The 21,647-nt window shown below is 44.3% G+C and overlaps 1 protein-coding gene across 1 annotated transcript in view; it reads left to right on the forward strand.

Annotated features, from left to right (window-relative positions):
• The window catches only part of ncoa3 (nuclear receptor coactivator 3), a 32,582-nt gene extending 12,319 nt beyond the window's left edge, over positions 1-20,263 (forward strand). The window contains exons 2-24 of the mRNA XM_047339071.1: positions 4,566-4,633; positions 6,686-6,790; positions 7,049-7,209; positions 8,355-8,455; positions 8,615-8,789; positions 8,917-9,108; positions 9,567-9,653; positions 10,556-10,699; positions 11,560-11,707; positions 11,834-12,345; positions 12,457-13,436; positions 13,525-13,648; positions 13,817-14,053; positions 14,262-14,474; positions 14,588-14,705; positions 14,853-15,024; positions 15,538-15,918; positions 16,360-16,439; positions 16,881-16,935; positions 17,044-17,299; positions 17,382-17,574; positions 17,877-18,111; positions 18,216-20,263. Coding sequence (XP_047195027.1) covers positions 6,699-6,790; positions 7,049-7,209; positions 8,355-8,455; positions 8,615-8,789; positions 8,917-9,108; positions 9,567-9,653; positions 10,556-10,699; positions 11,560-11,707; positions 11,834-12,345; positions 12,457-13,436; positions 13,525-13,648; positions 13,817-14,053; positions 14,262-14,474; positions 14,588-14,705; positions 14,853-15,024; positions 15,538-15,918; positions 16,360-16,439; positions 16,881-16,935; positions 17,044-17,299; positions 17,382-17,574; positions 17,877-18,111; positions 18,216-18,227 — 4,668 coding nt within the window. The 5' untranslated portion in view covers positions 4,566-4,633; positions 6,686-6,698 and the 3' untranslated portion in view covers positions 18,228-20,263. The remainder of the gene's footprint in view (positions 1-4,565; positions 4,634-6,685; positions 6,791-7,048; positions 7,210-8,354; positions 8,456-8,614; positions 8,790-8,916; positions 9,109-9,566; positions 9,654-10,555; positions 10,700-11,559; positions 11,708-11,833; positions 12,346-12,456; positions 13,437-13,524; positions 13,649-13,816; positions 14,054-14,261; positions 14,475-14,587; positions 14,706-14,852; positions 15,025-15,537; positions 15,919-16,359; positions 16,440-16,880; positions 16,936-17,043; positions 17,300-17,381; positions 17,575-17,876; positions 18,112-18,215) is intronic.
• The last annotated feature ends 1,384 nt before the right edge of the window (positions 20,264-21,647 follow it).

Raw genomic sequence — 21,647 nt, forward strand, 5'->3', positions numbered from 1 at the left:
TTGTTGATGTTGTTTTGGGGGATCTGTAATTGTGTGTGGACCCAGTTTGTCTGTTCTTTGTTTTGGGTGGGTCTGTGTTTATTGACTGCCACTCATTGTCTCAGGGAGCTCAGATTGCAGGCTTTATTTCAGGCAGAGCAGGAATGTCCTCCTCACTATTCTGGTACTGACTGACAGACTGACGGAGACTACATCCATACGACTGCGTAAAAAACAGCGTTCTCAAACGAAAAATATCTCTATCCACACAGCGTTTTTGACTCTGTATCAGTTTTAATCCTCGTCCAAACTAACATGCCTGCAAATGCATATGACATTACCACCCACATACACTGGGCATGTGCGTGCCGGCGTAAACAGGAAGGCATGCGCATCCTGCTCTAGTCCTGCTGGACACAGGAAGTGGCGTAGATTGCTCGAACAATATCTCATCTCCTACGCATGTAAACAGTTGTATTATAGTAAAATATCGAATTTAATTGCTCAACAGCTGTTAACAAAGACAACAGGGTCAGCAACACTTGAAATGTATTATCCATGTTGCCTTCTACACTGGTAGCCGAGGCTTATCCCGGTTTTCTTCTGTAAGGGGGTCATGTGATAAGAGCCTGATGAATCAGCAAACGTTACATCATGACCGAAAACAGCCAATCAGCAAGTGTCATTTTCAAACGTCTGTTTCTGCCTGTGTATACACTGCCCAAAGTGGTGGATTTCTAAAACACAAACTAAAATATTTGATCGTTCAAATGTCAGAAATTGTAGTTTTGTCACCAATCTAACTTAGTTTTCTGATCAACCTCCCATCTGTAAGAGAGAACACATATTTTAGAGATGCACAAAGGTGATTGGCTCTTTAGTTTATACCTGTGAGGCATTCAGGAAAAACAACTCAAGTCAATTCAATGAAGAATATATCGAGCTGTCTCTCATTGGTTATAAACTGTCATGGGTCACTCTCTGAGAGAAAACAAAAATCAGGGGAAAGAAAGCCTATATCACTGACTTTGCCACCTTTATTTACTTTATGAGTGAAGTAATAGGTTATTTAGTGTGTGTGTGTGTGTGTGTGTGTGTGTGTGTGTGTGTGTGTGTGTGTGTGTGTGTGTGTGTGTGTGTGTGTGTGTGTGTGTGTGTGTGTGTGTGTGTGTGTGTGTGTGTGTGTATTCTTGTAAATAATGCTACCACTGATGTTTTGTAGCACATGGTTGATATGGGTGTGGCAGCGGCTGCAATGTAGGTCTCTAATTTAGAAGATATGAGGAAGTAAACCCTCATACTCAAAGGTTTAACACTGCCTTAGCTGCCTTGTGATTTGATTTAAAGTCTAAAGTTGCTGTTGTTTATAATATTCTGAAAATATGTAAACATGTTAATATGTTGAATTTGGCGACCTATTCAGGGTTCTTGACTTGACACAGAGCGTACTGTCATGTGCAAAAAACTAATGTTGGCCATCAAAAAAGTACATAAATGTAACTGTGTTGGTTTCAGTTTGGTTGGTATCAACATTTAAGGGTTTATTTTAGAAAGTTCAGGGCCCACTGCACCAGCGTAAGGTCTGACAATCATCCAGGTACCTAACAGCAGGGCTCTGGCAGTGCTCCTCCTCACAAAGGAGCATATACTGGTCCTGCTGGGTTGCTGCCCTTCTACGGCCCTGTCCAGCTCTCCTCGTGTAATGGCCGGTCTCCTGGTATCTCCTCCATGCTCTTGAGACTGTGCTGGGAGAAAAAGCAAACCTTCTTGCGGCCGCACGTATGGATGTGTCATCCTGGAGGAGCTGGACTACCTGTGCAACCTGATTGGGCTGCGGGTACCGCCTCATGCTACCAGTAGTGACAAGGACACCAGCAGAACACAAAACCAGAGGAGACATTTCTTTGAGCAGTGTATATTACTAGTAAAATACTGCAAGGACCCTGCTTACTCTGGGTGCTATCCCTAACCCTGAGCAGAAACGTGTTGTTTTATACAGTTTTAGTTTAACTTTAATATCTTGATTTGTTTTTGTAATCCAGTGTTTTCTTATTGGCAATCCACTGAAACATGGAACTGGATTTTTTCCGGTCCAAATATATAATTTAAAGTAATAACATGGTCTAAATTGTCAAAAACATAGCACACCAGTATCTGTTTTTCCTGAATGATCCCCAGGACTGTTTAGCTCAGTGGACTGTCGCCCGCCTCTCTCTTCCCCTCCCCCTCACTTGTTCCCCTTCCTCCTCCTCGTCCTCTTTATTCGGCTCAATCTGTCTTGACTCCTCCTCCACCTCCTGTGGTCTGTATTCATACAAGTCACGCTTACATCTCTCGGCCTGAATTACATTTCTCTCCCAGAAGTTACCCGTGCATGTTTGCACTGGTCCGTGTCAGTAAACGAGGACATAAATGACTGGAATGAACAGGAATCTTCGCAATTGAGCCTTCTTAAAAATAATTCAAACCTGAGGGAAAATATTGCTCCAAAAATATTCACATGTTGCTTTTTCCACTCTGGTTTCTATGAATTCTTGATAGGTTGTTTTGGTGGGAAAAGTCGACTTCAGATTATCAAACTGCATTGGGTCAATTGCAGTTCTCTTTCTCTGTGTTAAATTATTCAGCTGCAGCATTAGCTCAGTAGCAGCCTGTGTTAAGGACTGATGTGATCAGTGGTCTGTGTTGGAGGATCTCTCCCTCCCTCCCTCCCTCTCTTCCTCTCTCTCACACAGACACACACACTGTTGGCAGAGTAGTAGCGGGCTTGTAGCTGCTGTCGACATGAGGCTGTGATTATTATATCTAGGCATATCGAGGCTAACCCGAATGTAGGCATTATGATTTATTATTATTTTCTCTACAGGAGTTGAAACATTTTTTTAAAAACCCAATTTAGTTTTAGTTTTTTATGAAATCTGTAATTGTTTTATTGGCATGTCCATAGAGAACAGCAGCATTAGTTGACATAAAATGAGGAATTGTATTTGGAGCTGTGTGATTATTATTATTATTATTAGATTTGATGTGGGGAAGAACATCTGGTGTGAAAGGTCACTGGTTTTGGAGCAGTTTGTACCTGAACACTGAAGGTCATCACAGTATGAGGGTAATGACAGGTCCCTTAATATCAAAATGAGGCGTGGAAAATCCTGCGGAGATTCCCTGTTTTTGTTTACAGCACTTTGACACCGGCCGCGGCTCTTATCACCACAAACTCTCTTGACATCTTTGGTGACAGAATTTTTTTTTTTCACTTTTACGTCTCTCTCTGGACTTTCTGCGGACTCAATACTAGGGGCCAGACGGAGAAAGTCTGCAGAAACACAGGAGGCTCTCTCTTGGACATTTGCATTCATTCACCTCCTCTGGAGAAACTGTGGAGGATCTCTGGACTTCAGTGCATTTCTGAAACCAGATTTAGAGACAGAGCAACAAACAAAGCACTTCTTAGTTCAGGGTTCCAGTGATTTGACCAGTCAGATGTGATCCATTTTTCCAGGTATTTTCTGACCTCTTTGATAGTATTGTAGCTCCATATCAGAAATCTTCTCCATGCTCACTCCTGAAAAAGCTTATCACATGTCTATTCACATACACTGGTGTGTAAACATGAAGCAAACTTTCTACTCTGCAGTTAGTTGCATGGACTCCATTCAGACCTGGTATTAACATCTGTCCTGAGTGATCTGATCACAAGTGGAAAGCGCGAATACGTGTGTGAACACACACAAATCTGTCTTCAAAGAGATACGTGCACATATGTGGTGGTCTTGTTTGCATGAGGCCACATCCTTTTCGTTGCATGAATGTAAATATGTCCTGTGCCACGTATGAAGGACCGCCACTCCCCTGACGTCTTCTCACCCGCTACAGTTTTCTAATGAACCAAAAGTATTTTTACACTTCTCATAGTTTCCTACACACAAAATTATTTGTAGTGATCGTCACAACCTTTACACTGACCGCCACCAGTTGATTTTCAATTTATTTTCAAAGGGTTAAAACTGTATTCCATAGTAGTGCAGAGTGTAGGCGATGGATTTTGCTCACTGCCTCTTCTCGTACCCATCTATATGAGCTCAATAATTGTGAAGCAAAAGTGGTGCATTTTAATTATAATATGTATTATTGGAGATGTAGCCTACACTTTGGAAGTCCTGAGTTGTTTAACATTAGAAACAAGAACTCTTTAAATAAAATGGTCAAAACCTGCAGCCTCAAAAGTGTGTGATGATTGACAACTTTAACTTACTTTGTTGAGGAGCAGCAGCAGCAGCCCCCCTGTCCCCTTAATATTGTCACCCAGCTGGACATATAATATGTAAATGGGTTGGATGAGTAGCCACATTTCCAGGAAAGGGAAGTGGTGACGCAGTGGAACGGGCTGAGGGGAGACGCAAACAGGATGCTATGTGCTTCCTGTGCAATTTTAGAAATTATTTTTCCCATGAATTTCTGTGAAAGCCAAACATGAATACTTCCTGATGAGAAAAGTACTTTTAATAGTGTCAGTATCAAGTCATGTTGAGACATTCCGAGAGTTCAACAGTTCATGAACCTTTTTTTTACCTTTCTGTTTTCAGGAGATGTTAAGACATTGAAGAGACACTAGACCCTGAATGGAGCTTGACTGGGGCTTGTTCTGGCCGAGGTGAGCATGTGGTGCAAGTAGCAACACACACAAACACACACTATAGGCCAACAATGCATATAGACCAACTAACCAGATATTTTTAGGTGTGAGATTTGAAATTTCGCACATTGGCAGCTGCTGTTTGTGAGCCTGATGGTTTGTGAACCTCATTTGGTCTCTCAGCAAGTTTCACTTTTTCAGATGAAGCTGATTCAGTTTGGTGGCATACTGCCAGGCCTGTTGAGACTCATCTGTGGTTTTTGTTAGGCTGCTGCTCGAGAGGTGTTGTCTCCTCGGATTGGCAGGTCTCAGATCCCCTTCACGTCAAACTTTGATTACGTGCAGATCACAATAACTGAACTACTAAAGCTATTAAGACCATAAAACACAGCAAATTGTGCCTTGAGATCATACAGTTGTTGTTTTGTTACAATGGTTTGTAATGATGAGGCTTTTTATGTTACAGTGCTGAAACCTGTTTACATCTACTCTAGTTTTTAGCATTACCTCTCCATACCTAGAGTAGAAAGCGTACTACTCTGCTGTGCATTCCCTGCTCTCTGGAAGACTCCCCACAGCCCCCAGTTCTGCTGTTTGTCCTTTTCAGGATGTGAAGCTGACTGAGGGCTGATGTCATCTTTCTCCACTGCTGTAGAGGTGAGCCTTAGGACAGAAACCAGGAAGGAAGGAAGAAAGAACGAGAGACGGGGGTGGGGGCACTGGCCAGAGGAGTCACAGCCAGAGTGGGACAGGTAGATTTAGAGAGGGGTACTGAAAGGTAGACAGACATGAAGCATGCAAAGCAGATTTATGGCACAGAGTGAGTGTCTGGGACTTGGTGCTCTTCTAGTAGTAGTGATGATGGTGAGCGACTGGACTGCATGTCCTAGCCTGCTGTTGTGGAGCAGGAGTTGCATAATGGTTCTCATCCGTTCTACTGTTTTCCACTCTGGAATGAGCTCATTCACTTTGTGTTTAACTGCGCTCGCATGTGCACACACAAAGTCCAGGACAGACTTGTAGTAGAACAGTTGAACAACCGCACACAACAGCTTTGTGTGTGTTTCTGGGTGGGAATAGGAAAGAGCTTTGACCTTAGAGGCTTGGCTGCAGAGGTTTCCTCTATCGTGAACTTTGCGGGGGTCAGACACAGGGCAATGCCAGAGCAAGAAAACAAGGGCAGGGTCCCCAGCCCAGTACTGCTACACCCAGCGAGCGAGGGAGGGAGAGGAGGGAGGGGTTGTCTGAGGATGATATTGGGGGGGAACGGCAGTTAAAACCTTTTGGAAGAAAGACCAGATGTAGGCTTGTAGAGAGAATGCAGAAGAGGGATAATTCTTACTAGTTCCTGGACTATGTTGTGCAGCCTCACCTGGATTGTTTCTAGGCTACACAAGCCTGAGCAGTGTGTTTTGCACATGCAGTCCCAGGCACATAGACAAAGAGGCGGGCTGGTGAATATGTGCCTTCCTGAGACAGTAGCAACTCGCACTGATCTCTCTTACAGGCTGTGCTGCGGCATGTCTGAGCATGTAAGTGTTCAGGATAAGTGTTTGTATATGCAGTGTGTGTGTGTAGTGGCTGCTGGCAGAGTGGTATCATTCTAGCGGGCAGGCTGGCTGAACGCAGGATGACCCATTTCCCCTGAGGTTCCAAATCACTGCATCATCATCAGTCGCTCCTCACAGTCGAACAGATGAGATTTCACTTCCATCAAGCACCAAGAAGGAACCAAGGCTGCTTTACTTACAGGACAGTCTGCACTCATAAATCTGTAGGAATCGTCAATCTCCTCTCTCACTTCATTTATAACCTTAATAACTCTGAGATTTAGTTTTTTCCCCATAACTTGACTTTAAGCTTTCAATGCCTGTCTGTATTTTGAGTCATTTCAGAGGGAACATATCCAAAACTAACAGCTAAGTGCACTTAACAATCCACACTTAGCCTTTCATTAGATTGTACCACACTTGTAAAAGTGCACAAACATGTAAACACACTCTCGGTTCATTTCCTCTTATCATATTGCTCTGCCTACATGTGTATATGTATCTGTGTGTGTGCTTTCAGGTGCTGATATGTGATGAAGATGAGTGGTGTTGGAGACAACTCGTTGGAGCCGCTGTGCTCCGACCGCAAACGTAAACTGTCCACATGTGACACACCAGGTTTAGGGTAAGTGCCGAACATTCTGTCACGCATTGTACATTTCTCATTTCCACTGCGGCTCCTCCTGCTTATCATGTGAATGTCAGCTAAAGCATCGGGTCACTTCCTTCCTCCTGGCCTCATGTCCTGGTTCAAACGTGTGTCTGCTGCTGGTAAACTAACTGAAGCATCAGAGACCCGGACTGTATAGCCTTGCATACGGCCGGGGCATAGAGAGGTGAGGTTGCCATGGCAACATGTCTAATCCCCTTGCTGCCCCGGCAGGTGTGACAAGCGTCGGAGGGAACAGGAGAGCAAGTACATCGAGGAGCTGGCTGAGCTCATCTCTGCCAACCTCTCCAACATCGACAGCTTCAACGTCAAGCCTGACAAATGTGCCATCCTCAAGGAGACCGTGAGGCAGATCAGACAAATCAAAGAGCAAGGTACCACCACCGTAAAAATCACACACACTCCTGGTCATGAGCAAAGCATCATATGAAAAGTCAGAATTTGCCCATGATTTGACTTTATTTTAACTACCAAAATAGGTTTTCCTTTTTTGTGTTTGTGGAGTTAACAGTGAGTAAAGTCCGGTTGAAACGAGTCAGGGACCCTGCTGCAGGACAGATGATGCCACTGAAGTGGTCTGTCTGGTTCATTGCCAGGCTTCTTCAGACCAACAGCCTGTTCGGCTTTTTGTGTCACTGGGGGTAAACGAACACCAGTAATTGAGACCAATCTTTGGTGGTCATGGCTCAAGGCTGTCAGTTACAGTGTTTATCTGTTGTAGGCAAATCCTGCATCTCTTTGGGAGACTAAGGACACTCGTGACTCAGAAATCAGACCTTGGCGGTTTTATAATTATTTTGCAGATTTGAGCTGATTATGAGTAAAGGAGGATATTTCTTGCTGTTCGGTTTAGATTAAATCTGTGAGGTTAAGTGGCTAAGGAAGAGCGAGAGAGAGCAATCATACTGGAATCTACCCAGAGGGTCACAGCTGGCTACTGCTGGCCCCAGCGTTCTGCAGCCAGGTTGCCATAGTTACAGGATAGGAATTATGGAGGGCCTCTTTTTTCTTCCCTTTTATGTCATCCATATTGTCCATTTAACACACCTTTTCCTGCCCCCTGTTTAATCATCTTTGCTTTTGCATCAGTTTAATCTGTCTGTCTTCAATGTCAGTCATTTCTTTCCCCCCTCTGTCCAACTAGTTCAGTTTGATATGGAATGAAATCCATTTAATGACATTATTTGTCGTCTTGCTTCGTGCCTTGTGCCACAGATGGCCCTGCTATAGAGTGAGTGGTATCTAACTAAGCATCAAACACATGCTGATTTAAAAATAGAAAGGCATGCTAACCATGCATCCATGACCCGGGCTGCCACCTGGTGGCCAGAAGAAATACTGTATTACACTGTATAAAGGAAGCAACTATAAATCTGAGATTTGTTGCCTTGAAAAATAGAAAAGAAATGAAATCTATTAAATTGTGGCGGGAAAAACACAAGTCGTCTGCACTTTTCAAAATTCTGGTTCGTACGTGTTTTGAGAGTTGTGTGGTGCAATGTGCTTTATCTGTCCTTAGGAAAAAGTTCTTGCAGTGATGACGATGTCCAGAAGGCGGATGTGTCCTCCACTGGTCAAGGGGTCATTGACAAGGACCATCTGGGGCCGCTACTCCTACAGGTCAGTTTCGGGACAATCCTTGTGGGGCAAGAGACCATTGACAATTAACATGCTGAATCAGTGCTGCGGTGTGATATGCATATAATATGTTTGTGTAAATTATATGTTTATGACTCCCTCCGTTCAACTCTCCCACTTCTGTTGTCCCGCTGTCTTTAGGCCTTGGATGGCTTTCTGTTTGTGGTGAACCGAGAGGGCAACATAATATTTGTGTCAGACAATGTGACCCAGTACCTGCAGTACAAGCAGGAAGAGCTGATCAATACCAGTGTGTACACCATCATCCACGATGAGGACCGGGAGGAGTTTCACAAGAATCTGCCCAAGTCCAACGGTGAGACATGGGTTAATACATGTGCTGGTGCAAACACAAACAAGACCATTCATACCTAAGTGTACAAATACAGGCACCTATTCACAAGCACGTCTCATCTTTTTATCAACATCCTTTTTTGTCATAGCACCAAATGGGGCATCATGGGGTGGAGAGGTGCCCCGGCAGAAGAGTCACACCTTCAACTGTCGTATGCTAGTGAACTTTGTTCATGGTCAGAGTCATGGGTTGTCAGATGAGAGACCTGGAGGCCAACGCTATGAGACCATGCAGTGTTTTGCCCTCACGCAGCCCCGGGCTATGATGGAGGAGGGAGAAGGTAAAAGTCATTATTAGCTGCTTTGAATGTTTTTATTTGTTTTTTCAGTTTAATAGAAATTAAATGGTAAATACAACAGTTAATTACATGACAACAGTCATTTAAAATGACTGATGAAGAGGATATCGTTATCCAGCATTTATACTCCGTGCCACAGAAAATGTAAACAACGTTGCGTGCATCTAAGTGGCATCTTTGTCAGGTCCTTTCACAAAAGGGCCGTTCTGTGTCACGGAGCGGCGATTTTCTTTCTTCTCTTAACCAGCATTTATGCCCCAAAGGATTTGTTTACATGACCATGTGTCTTACTGGGGTGACACATAATGTGTAGTTGTATCTTCTATTATTCACTGATCACTTTGTGTTTAAATGTTTCATACAACATTATTCCCACAAGCACGATGCTGAATGTCCAATTTCTGCTCCAGTGTGGTTAAATGTGTTGTCTCTTTCCTCAGATTTGCAGTCTTGTATGATTTGTGTTGCGCGACGCATCACAGCAGTAGAGAGAACAGAGAGGTTTAGTACTCGCCATGAACTGTCTGGTAAGTTTTCACTATGCTACAATTAATAAATCCAATCCAAGTACTTTCCTGAAGTGTGTTCATTTTGAAAACATGATATGACCTTAGTGAAATAGTTAGCCAGAGGCAGCAGCCCATAAATGGGCCTTAAGTCAGATCTTTGTCTATTTTAAATAGGCATTAGAATTCAAATGTTCAACTTAGACTATCTTTACTTGTCCTGATATGACAGTATGATCTTCAAACTACATTATTGTAGCAACCTTATTTGCTCAAATCAAAACCAGTGGTACATTAAAAACTAGGTCTCCAATATTAGCTGGGGCTGTGTTGTGCATAAATACCACTTTATTTTCTAAATTACACAAAATGTTACTTTTAGCTCTTTATTGGGATTACTATCTAAGTATTATAGTCCTATTTCAGTCTCTATGGATGGTTGTTTATTCAATGTGGTTCGTCTTCCTTTAATTCCGTCCAGCTTTTATCGCATGTGGTAAACTTGCAAATGTTTCACAATAAAAGCCCTGGTAAGAAATGATTGTTTACCGTCAAATGAAACAGGAAAGGGCTTGAAATTTGAGACTACTGCAAGAAAGGTTGAGTTTGTATTAACATTGTAATACAGTAACTTGAACAGGGCAAATGGGAACCTGATTAAAATGAACCTTCCTACTAGGATATAATATATTATACTTAGCTAACAGCTAAAAATAAAGTCAACAAAGGCCTGCTTCTAATAAACCCTGTTAGTTTCTTTAGTTGAGGTAAATAAAGAACTTTGATGTTACACCATGTACACAGTAGATTCTTAATACACTGATTTAGGAAAAAAACATTGCATCTAAAGTTATTGCTTATTTCCTTTGCCATGACCAGCCATTAGTATTTTTCTAATACAAGTTGAAAATCTTCTATTGCAGGTAAACTGATTGAAATCGAACACCAGAGCTCTCTTCACACCACTATGCGCCCAGGCTGGGAGGACCTGGTGAGGCGTTGCATGCAGATGTTCCTCCAACACAGCGAAGGCCAACCGTGGTCCTACAAACGTCACTATCAAGAGGGTATGTAGTGATCTATCTCACATGTGACTTTCTCTGTCACCGTCACTTAATCATTACCTAAAACAAAGGCTGAGGCATTTGGTGCTGTATTACAAGGTTTATGCAACAGCTTATTTCCTCAAACCTCTGACCCAGACATAGACACAGACATGATCTATTATAATAGAAAACAGGAAGTAAAGATTGATCATTGTTAAGAAAATCAGTACACAAGGAATCACCAGAACACAAACCACCTCATCAAAACTTATGTAATGTTTGACTTTGCCCTTTCGAAGTGAATAAGAGGCTTAAATGGTTTATGAGCAGTCATCAGTAAACTAGGAGATATTACAAGACATAATGTATAAGTACTCTTTACTTTATGGTGTATACTTCCAGAGATAACTATTCACTATTTAACTGTGCGTTCACATGCCCCTTATGGCTGTCTCACATATCCTGCGTCAGTTGTGCACGTCCTCAGAAAGTATGTGAACAATTTAGTTCACAAGGCTGCCCGTTATCTGCACGCATGGTTAGAAAGAAAGTGAATATCCCTACTAAGAGTTGGGTCATTCAGAGTTGAGTTCTTGTTTTAATAAAAAATCAACAGTTGGTGATTTTATAAGCAAATTAAAAAGATAAATCGAAAGAGGTGTATGTGACATTTGTTTATTGCAGTTACGGCCTCCAACATGTCAAGAAGTTGGTAATGTGTAAAAATTCAGCATCACAGATTGACACATGTTTAGCAAGTGTGTGCCCATAACTCTGGGAGCTCTTCTTTACCATTATCTTTTCATGTGGTTAGTGTTTATACTTTTTCCAATTGTCAGCTATTGATTGTGGGCTTGAAGTTTCAGTTTTTTCTTCTGCAGCTTTCCATAATGGCCACTCAGAGACCCCACTCTACCGCTTTTCACTCTCTGATGGCACCCCAGTCACAGCCCAGACTAGGAGTGACCTCTGCAGGAATCCCAACACCAATGAGCCACACTCTTTTTTGTCCACACACCTGCTACAAAGGTTCAAATGCTCCAACAATTACAACTATCACTATTTTTGACAAACTTGGGTGAATGTCTGACTGCATTGTACTGCCGCAACTTTGTTCTGTTTTTAACTATTGTTATTTCTCATATTTTCTTGAAGAGAGCAAAATGGTTATCGGGGAAACCAAGGCGGAAGCATGAGGCCTCAAAGCATGGGTGTGAACAACCCCAACCAACAGATGAACATGGGCCCAGGAGGAGGCATGAACAGGGGCTATGGCATGGCTGACCAGGCCAACATGCCACACAGAGGAATGCCTCCATATGCTGGGGGCAACCGCATGAATCAGATGAATCCCATGCATCAGATGAACAACGTCGGTCAAATGAATTCCATGCATCCAGTTAACTCGATGAACCAAATGGGGCCCATGAATCAGATGGGCCACCATGGCATGCACCAGCAGCAGCAGCACCAGCAGCAGCACCAACATCAACAGATGGGTCAGTTCCATGGAGGAGGAGGTGGACCTGGAGGCGGAGGGTATGGCATGGGAATGACCAGCCCCCCTCAGGCCAGTCCAGGGATTAACGGCCCCCCACACAATGTCATGGGCTCACCCAGAGTCCTAGGAAGCCCCAAGATGGCTGCTAGCCCCTTCTCTCCTGGTGGTAAGAACCAAATATTTTAATAAGATGTAGAAAAAACGCTTCTTAGATCAAATGTTTGCTAATATTTGTTTTATTCATGAGTTGCTTACATGCCTGTTTATACTGTTGCAGGTATGAACTCTCCCATGAGCTCCAGTCACCCTGGTCACCCTGGTAACTCTGGAGGGGGAGGCACCACCTTTTCCAGCAGCTCCTTGAATGCCCTCCAAGCCATTAGTGAGGGAGTGGGCAATCCGATGCCCTCCCCACTCACCTCTCCTCCCCCTCACAAACCTGACAGCTCCCCAAGCATCAACTCCACCAACCAGTCTTCAGGTGGACCGTGTAAACCTGGCCTCCCAGCCTACTCTGACTCTAAGAGCCCAGGCAGCTCATTGGGGGCTGGAGTAGAGCAGCCGTCGCAGCAGCACCCACACACCCCCACCAGCGAGGGGCCTCCTGACAAGCCAGACAGCCAGGTCAGCAGAGAGATGGGTCCGACCGGGGGAGAAACCGGTCGAAGGGTCCCTGACAGCAGATGTCACAAGAAACTTCTGCAACTCCTCACTTCCCCAACAGATGAGTTGGTGCCACCTAATCACACATCAAGCTCTGGACCCACCTCCTCGCCTGAGTCTAAAGATGGAACAGCAGGTGTCACCAGCCCCTCCTCTTCAACAGGAGTGTCCTCCTCTACAGGCGGAAATCATGGCGCTGTGTCCTCCTCTGGTGGCACAGGACATTTATCGAGTCAGTCGCTGCAGGAAAAGCACAAGATCCTCCACAAGCTCCTCCAGAACGGGAACACTCCTGATGATGTGGCTCGCATCACAGCCGAGGCCACTGGGAAGAGCAGCTTGGATTCAGAGCCTGGGCCTGCTGCCCCTGCAGGAGTTAGGGGGTCCGAATCCAAACAGGAGCAGCACAGCCCTAAGAAGGAGAAGCCTCACGCGCTCCTTCACTACCTCCTCAATAAAGATGACACAAAAGAAGGTGGAGATATCAAGCCAAAGCTGGAGGAGCTGGAGGGGAGAGGACCTCAGGGGGCAGGGGTTACCAGCTCTGATCCCCACTGCATGGAGGGAAAGGTCAAATTAGAGCCAACTGATGAGGTAAGATTTTTCCCCAAAATACAAACTTGTAAGTTTAAAATACCCAGCTGGACATTGTTCTCCAATCATTCCTGTGTCTCTTGTTCAGACGGAGACTCTGGAGACCATCCTTGGTGTCCCAAGGAACAACTCTGGCTTCTACCCTGAACCAGACTCCAGAGTAGGGAAGGAAGTGGGAAACAAACAAGGAAATCTTCCTGACAGTTTACATGGTAAGTCAGCCGGTAAAATCTAAGATATATGATCAGATGGATCACTTTGCTAATGTAGGTAGATGTGTTTTTAGGTCTTGCATGAGGTATCACACCGTGGACACATTGAATCATCTAACTAAATGGTTGAAGTTTTGTAACCTCACCTTGGTACTTTGTGTGTTTCAGAAGGGGAGAAAGGCCCCATACCGCCAGGTCAGCGTGCTGTCTATCAAAGAGCTTTGTCCGTGGATGCCAAGCCCATGGGTGCAGAGGGGCCAGTAGGAGGCGGGCTAGCTGTGAGAAGGAACGTCCCCTGTCCCACATTGGTCAAACAGGAGAATGTGGATGCTCCAATCCGACCTGGGGGTGTTCCCAATGGCTTTCCCGGAGGCATGGGAGTGTGTCCACCGCGAGGAAATCCAAGTAAGTTAAACATTTATTTCTTAGCATGCAAAAAACAAGCGTGTATTGACCTGGGCACCACCGATTAGACAGCATGGAGATGTTTGTTTACCCAGCACTTGCTTTTAAATGTTAAACCCACTATCTTTGAAAGTACAGAAGCTTGCAGTTTTCAGAAAATTGCTAAGCTTATTGAGGAAACTATGTAAATGGTCTGTGTGTTGATCAGGAGGAATGGGCAGAGGTATGGGAATGCCCCAGCGCCCTCCCATGGCAGGGCCAGGGGAGTGGGGGATGCCGAGGTCTAGCGTCAGCCCTACAATTGGACCAGGACACCCGGGCATGGGTCGCTCTGGCCCAATGGGAGGTCCCATGATGAACCGCTCCAACAGTGTACCTGGAAACACCAGGTCCATGCTGCAGCAGCAGCTCATGGATATGGGTATGTCACATATCTCCGTTGTTATACCTTAAGCTGTAACTAGTAATTGCTTGCTGCTTAACCTTTTGGCATTATATCCTGAAGTAAAGTAAATATCTGAATTGGATCTGCAGGTACCAATGAAGCCAGTATGAGCATGAGCCCGTTTCGTGGACATGGACCTCCGCCTCGGTCCCCCTCCTGGCCAGACTCTGCTATGGGAATGGACCGACCACAGATTAAAACAAACAGGTAAACCACTGGTTCCAATCCTCTCCCTCCTCATGTTTACCACATTTTAGACTCCAAGCTGGATTCAGAAGGTCACATTATTAATGTCTGTGATCACAGTCTCCTGTTCTTGACAGGATTTAACATCCTTAACATTTGCATGTTTAGGGACCAGTTTGCGCACCCCCTGCATGAGTTGCTGGGGCCCCGAACCAGCAGCGAAGGCCCGAGTGATGAGCGAGCACTTCTGGACCAGCTAGACTCTCTACTCAACACGGCTGATGTCAGTGCTCTGCAGGAGATAGACCGAGCCCTTGGCATCCCTGATATAGTCGGCAAGGTACTGCACTCTACAGAGTACATTTTATGTTGCACACATTTTGTTCACAGGAGATGACAAGACATTACAAGTTGTGGCAGCAAGGGTCCAAATGAACTTCAAGGCTTCAGAAATTATATACATGTATTCAGTGATTATTGAAGATGGTTGAAAGTGTATACGTCAGTGTAAAATTAGAATAAGAGTCTTAGTGAGTGCGTGTTAAGAAAAGCAGAACTGCTAAGAAGCTCAGAGTCCAAAATCACAAGATACATTTATATCTGCTTATCTGGTTTTCTGCTAATTACATGTGATTTGAATGTGGGTTCTTTATGTTGTAATAAGCCCCCTAGTATTTTGTAGCCTCTTATTTAGCACATTTAGTACATGTGATTCTCATGAAGTTGTTTAATGTAGTGTACTGTATATGTGAGTTCTGTGTCTGTGTTCTACCCGTACCCAGCTATGTGTTCATTTTCCGTTCAGGTTTATTCTGTTTAAACAACCATTCCATTTAACCCCTCTTTTCCCCAGACCAACAGACCTGAAGGTCACCCGCAGGATCCAGGCCGCGGTCCAGGTCGAGGTCCAGGTCGGGGTCAGTGCCCACCATCGGAGCCTTTCCCAGTGCCCCCAGAGTCATCCATAGGCATGGACAAAAAAGCCATGTATGGACAGGGCTACCCTGGCACCCCAGGCCCCCCCTCCGTGGGCATGCAAGCTGGTTACAGCGGCAACACAATGCAAGGCCAGTCTCCTGCAGGCTTCAACCCTATGATGAATCAGATGGGCCAAACAGGGAGCTTCCCAGGCATGGGGGGTATGGGCAACCCCCGTGCAAACATGATGAGACCTCGCATGATGGCCACCAAGCCTCTCCGACTGCAGCTACAGCAGAGGCTGCAAGGGCAGCAGGTGATAACACAGATAATATTCAGCCTAACAGTGACCCACTATATGGATGTATAGAAAATAGCTCCTAGATACCTATCTAATAATTGTAAAATTTTTTGTCTGTATGGGAAACACATATCTCAAGAACTGTTGATCTTATCGGCTTCACAGTTGACAGATGTATTGTACCAAGTACGTGCTGAGATGAAATTGCTGCGATTTGGACATGCTTTACAATCAATATTAATAAACTTTAAATAAAAAGGCGATCAGCCATTCTGTGGTAGTGGCAGCAGGGACTCATCAATGTAATTCACTTTGACGATCACGACGGCAGCGCATTTACAACAGCCCATTCCAAATAGCAGGTTTAGAATGGGCACTGCACTTGTGAAATTAGTAGTAAACTTTAAAATAAGACACTGGTATAATGACAATTTTTTATACTGTCTCTTGTGGCAGTTTATGAACCAGACCCGACAAGGCATGAAGATGGAAAACGTCCCAGGAGGAAATCCTGCCATGCGTCCAGGCATGCAAGCCGGCAGCGCCCGGCATGCAGCCCGGCATGCAGCCCGGCATGCAGCCCGGCATGCAACCTGGCATCCAACCTGGCATGCAGCCCGGCATGCAACCTGGCATCCAACCGGCATCCAACCCGGCATGCAACCGGCATGCAACCGGCATGCAACCCGGCATGCAACCCGCATCCAACCCGGCATGCAACCTGGCATCCAACCCGGCATCCAACCCGGCATGCAACCCGGCATGCAACCCGGCATGCAACCCGCATCCAACCCGGATGCAACCGCATCACGGCATGCAACCCGGCATGCAACCCGGCATGCAACCGGCATCCAACCCGGCATCCAACCCGGCATCCAACCCGGCATGCAACCCGGCATCCAACCCGGCATGCAACCCGGCATGCAACCCGGCATCCAACCCGGCATGCAACCCGGCATCCAACCCGGCATGCAACTCGGCATCCAACCCGGCATCCAACCCGGCATGCAAAATGCAGGCATGGGTGGTCAGGTATGTAGTGAGCCCTTCCTCACATCCAATTTAGTTTGCATTCACTTGTCCCTTTTAATAAAGCCCAACTGCAGAATTCAGGTCAGAGTATTGATGTTTATCCTGCAGCCTGGTTTCCTCAACGCTCAGATGATGGCTCAGCGCAGCAGAGAGATGATGACCATGCAGATGAGGAGGCAGCGGATGATGATGCTGATGCAGCAGCAGCAGCAACAGCAGCAACAGCAGCAGCAGGGGCAGGGAGCAGCAGGAGGCTTCAGCCCTCCTCCGAATGTCACTGCACCAGCAGGCATGGACCACCCCATGGGAGGACCCCCCTTAAACCAACCTGGACAGCAGGGCTTCAACTATGGAGGCAGCTATGGTGAGTTGACTGTGATAGTTGATTACTATTTCCACCTGGACATTCAAGTTTCACACTCGCGTGACTCTTGTTGTACTTGCAGGGATGAACCAGCAGGGGGATCCATCTTTCATGGCTCCCGGTAGCAGCCCACCAGGAAACGTGATGCAAGGACGAATGGGGGGCCCTCCTCAGAACACCGTGACGCCAGGGATGCAAGGAAACCCACAGGGAGGGGCCATGTACCCATCTGGTGACATGAAGGGCTGGCCACAGGGCGGCATGCCTCGCAACAGGTATGTAACAGCAAACCTCTTCCAGCAATACGATTCTACATTTGTGCAGAATACTCAAAAGAGGGGCTCAGTAGATTGTTTCTGAAACACTTTTCATCTTATCTTTTGAAATCCTCTTTATGTCCTGGTAGCCATCAATAAACCATATTAAATGATTGGCTGGCATACCTGTCTGTCACAGCAGCACAAAGCAGAGATGATAACCAGAAGTGTTTTTTTTTTTTTGTCAAAGTGTTGTCTTGCTAACTTTTCCAGGATTACCAACCCAAGCTTTAAAAGGGTATTTGTTTCTTCTCTTCCAGCTCATACTCGCAGCAACAATACCCCCAGCAAAGCAACCAGGGCCAGTTTGGACCCATGATGATGAACAACTCCATGGCTGGACCTGGGCCGGTCAGCGGGCCCGGGGCAGGACAGTTGGGCCAGATGCCGGGCCAGATGCCGGGCCAGATGCAGGGCCAGATGCAGGGCCAGATGCAGGGCCACATGGGCATGAACCCCATGGGAATGGGTAGAATGCCAATGGGACCTGATCAGGTTAGTAATACCTTTTACGCATGGAAAAGATGTAGTGTTTAAATAAAAATGTTGAGTTTACAACATTGTTTACAACATCTCACTGTTTTTCACTGTCTCTGTAGAAGTATTGCTGAGGACCTGTGGATGGCAGCAGAAACCGGAGCCTTTCACCTGTAGCAAAGTGGCCCGGGCCATGAGAAGAGCTGGGCCGACACACACACAAACACACACACACAGTAGGAGTTCCCCTCCATAAAATGTAACGCAGGAGACTCAACACAACGCAGTGTTCATCCTGAAGGAAGTGGGCTACGAGGACGAGCCTGCATCAGGTTTCATCTCCAACTGAAGCCTCACAACCCTATTTAGGTTATGCACACACGCACACAAAATATCTGTGTGTGTGTGTGTGTGTGTGTGTGTGTGTGTGTGTACGCATGAATGAGCTGCAGCTGTCGGGCAGTATTTAGCGTCACAGTCAGGCTGCAAAGAGGGACTACGGTACAACTGATTGTGGCCGCACTTTACCTGGAGGCTTCTGTGTGGAATAACGATCGATGCAATATTTCTTCATCATTAAAGCCTTACTAGAGATTCAATGCCTTCACAACAATGGGTTTCTTCTCGGTTGTTTCTTTTTTATCCTTTGGATGCGCCTCATTCTTTAAGACGTTGGAAGCTCTAAGCACAGTTTTACTATGTTATGCAGATTGGAGCAATAACTCTCACCTCTATGCTTTAGACTGTATCTGAGCACCATCACCCCTCCTATGAGCAAACAAATGGTACTGCAGTATTAGATGTCTCAAATGTCCTCTGTGAACATGAATTGTAAATAATCTACAAAATATATCAAACATGTTTTTTAAAGGCCCATTATTGCACAGAGTATGAGACCTGGTTGTATTTTTGTGTCCCATATGCCAATCCGGATTTGGTTCATTAGCTTTTTTTTTTTTTGCGGAGGCAAATATTGCAGGTGTGTTTGGGTTTTCCTTCCCTTGTTTGTCTTTATCTTGATGCTGTATTTTTAAATTTTCTGAAAAGTCATTTCATGTTTTAGCGAGGCACTTTTTAATTGTGATGAGGATCTGATGAGTTGAGGCTTTGAGCTTTCAGCTGTCAGAGGTTTTTATTGGAAGGGGGAGGAAATGAATTCTGTCAGGACTGTCCGTCAAATTATTTGTTGGTGTGTGCGCGTGCGTGCGTGTGAATTATACATGTTGAGAGGACCCGACTCTGTTGACACAGTCACATTATGGTGGCTTGTCTTCCTTATAGGGACAAAAAGAAACACCCACATAATGAGGTAGGCTAGGGGATGTTAGGTTTGGGGTTAGGCAATAAGTAGTTAGAGTTAAGGTTAGTGTAAGTCTCCAGGAATTCATTATAAGTCAAAACTTATATGCTCTTCAAGTCATGAAGTTGTGTGTGTGTGTGTGTGTGTGTGTGTGTGTGTTGCGTGCGTGCGTGTGTGTGTGTTGCAGTGAAGACGGGAACACACAGCTCACCAACAGACCTCTGGTCCTTGCAGAGTTCTCTCTCCCTCCCACCAGCTCTGTGTCTGTGTCCAGTGTATTTTATTAGCAGCATCTTCTTTTGACTGTTATTCTCAGCTCGCTGAATCTACCTTCTCAACATGCGCAATCCAAAGATATTTTCCACATCTCTGTATAGTTTCTGAGGTTTCTGGTGTACATTTTTTTATCATACGTGTCATGTTATTCTGATGGTAAATGGGTACATATCATGGATCTGTAATCACATATGACGGTTGTGTACTGCAAGCGTATCGGTGCAGTGCAAAGGACCAGACTGGTCCCAGCCCCACAGCAGAAGGTTTTTACATCCAGAGAGAAGAAAAGAGAAAGCATGTTTTGCTGTGAAAGAGAAATATTAATGGAATGAATTCAACTTAAAGACATATCAATATCTCCTATTTTTTGGGAAACAACTTCATTTTATGTGCATATTTTGTTACTTCAGGAAAAATGAACTTTGTAGAGTTTTGATGGAGTACAAAAAAGAGATGAGCGACCCTTTGGTTTGTTTCTGTTTTTCTTTGTGTGGAGGTAAGATAAGCTGTCATTTTTACAGGATGTATATTACAGATTTTTTTTCTTTTCTTTTGATGTTGATATTGATGTAAATACAAATTTCTATTTAAACACTCTTGACTCTGGTTCTCTTATTACGCTCTGATTCTGAACAGTGATGCATGCATACAATTCACTCCCTTCTCAGTCTGGTAACTGCATAGTGAAGGTGTATTGCACTGACATTATCATCAGTTTGATCAAACCAATCAGGATGGGTTATTGGATGAAATGAAGGAATAACAAGTTCCATTTTTAGATCTAATTATCTTCCCTCAGAAGAAAACTATTGCCCTCGACTTTCTGTTTTTAAAAATATTCAGGTTATTGTCACAGCCAATTTGCTAAGCTCCAAACAAATGTACACTAAACAGTGGTAGAACATGTATAAAAATACCTTATACTTTATATAAGGGAACAGAGATATTTAACTTGGGTACCACAGTGTAAAAATACAATGCAAATAAAAGTACAGATGTCCAATTAGCAGAATGTACTAAAATAATCACATCAAATTATCATTCATAACTTTTCGATTTGTTATTATTACAATACTGATCATCATCTGCAGCATTTCACTGTTGTTGCTGTTGGAGGTGGAGCTAGTTTGGTAGCTCCATCTAGTGGTTAACAAAGATAAACTAATATTACATAGTATTACCTCTGAAAAGCAGGTTATGTTTTCGCCCTGGTCTCTCAGTCAGGTAACAGGATCACACACAATCAGCTGGACTGATTTTAACATTTTCACAGTTTGCCATGGAAATAATTGTAGATCTAGATGAAAAATAAGTGAACTGATATCTATGAGTGTGAAATTTGGTGCAGCTTGATTAAATTTAAGGTTGTAAAAAAACAAATTAAATTCTGTGACTAGATCGTTTTTATTCCTGATTTGTGTAAATCAAAGTAACGTAGTTGTTTTACAGTGCAGTACTAGTGTAACATGGACATACTTAAATAACTCAAGTACCAGTAAACAGAACAGTACTTAAATACAAAGGTTTGGAAACAATTTCGAACTAGATGACCAGAATCTGGGTTTATTGTCAAGTAGGTTTACACATAGATGAAATCTGGTGTTGGTGCATAAAGCATGAATATAAAAATATGGAAATACAAGCATAAATATAAAAAATATACGAAATAGCTTATATAATAGTTTGTGAACATTATAAACACAAAAAATGTACATTATTGACCATTGATATATACAATTTAATTGTATACAGTATATGTATAAATATACAAATATTAACAATAAATATTGATGGTGTTATGTCGTCCCCATCACTTTATAGTATAAACTCTAATCTAGTATCACTTTTGCCAGGAGGGGGCGCTGTTGTCCACTATCCTCTCCAACATATCTTCTGATTTACCCAGTCGCTGACACTGAGACTGCAATTCCTCCCACGGTCACAGGAGGGCGCTCAGCACCAGGGAAGGGAGTTTGCT

Source organism: Hippoglossus stenolepis, chromosome 3 (assembly GCF_022539355.2).
Source record: "Hippoglossus stenolepis isolate QCI-W04-F060 chromosome 3, HSTE1.2, whole genome shotgun sequence".
NCBI lineage: Eukaryota > Metazoa > Chordata > Actinopteri > Pleuronectiformes > Pleuronectidae > Hippoglossus > Hippoglossus stenolepis.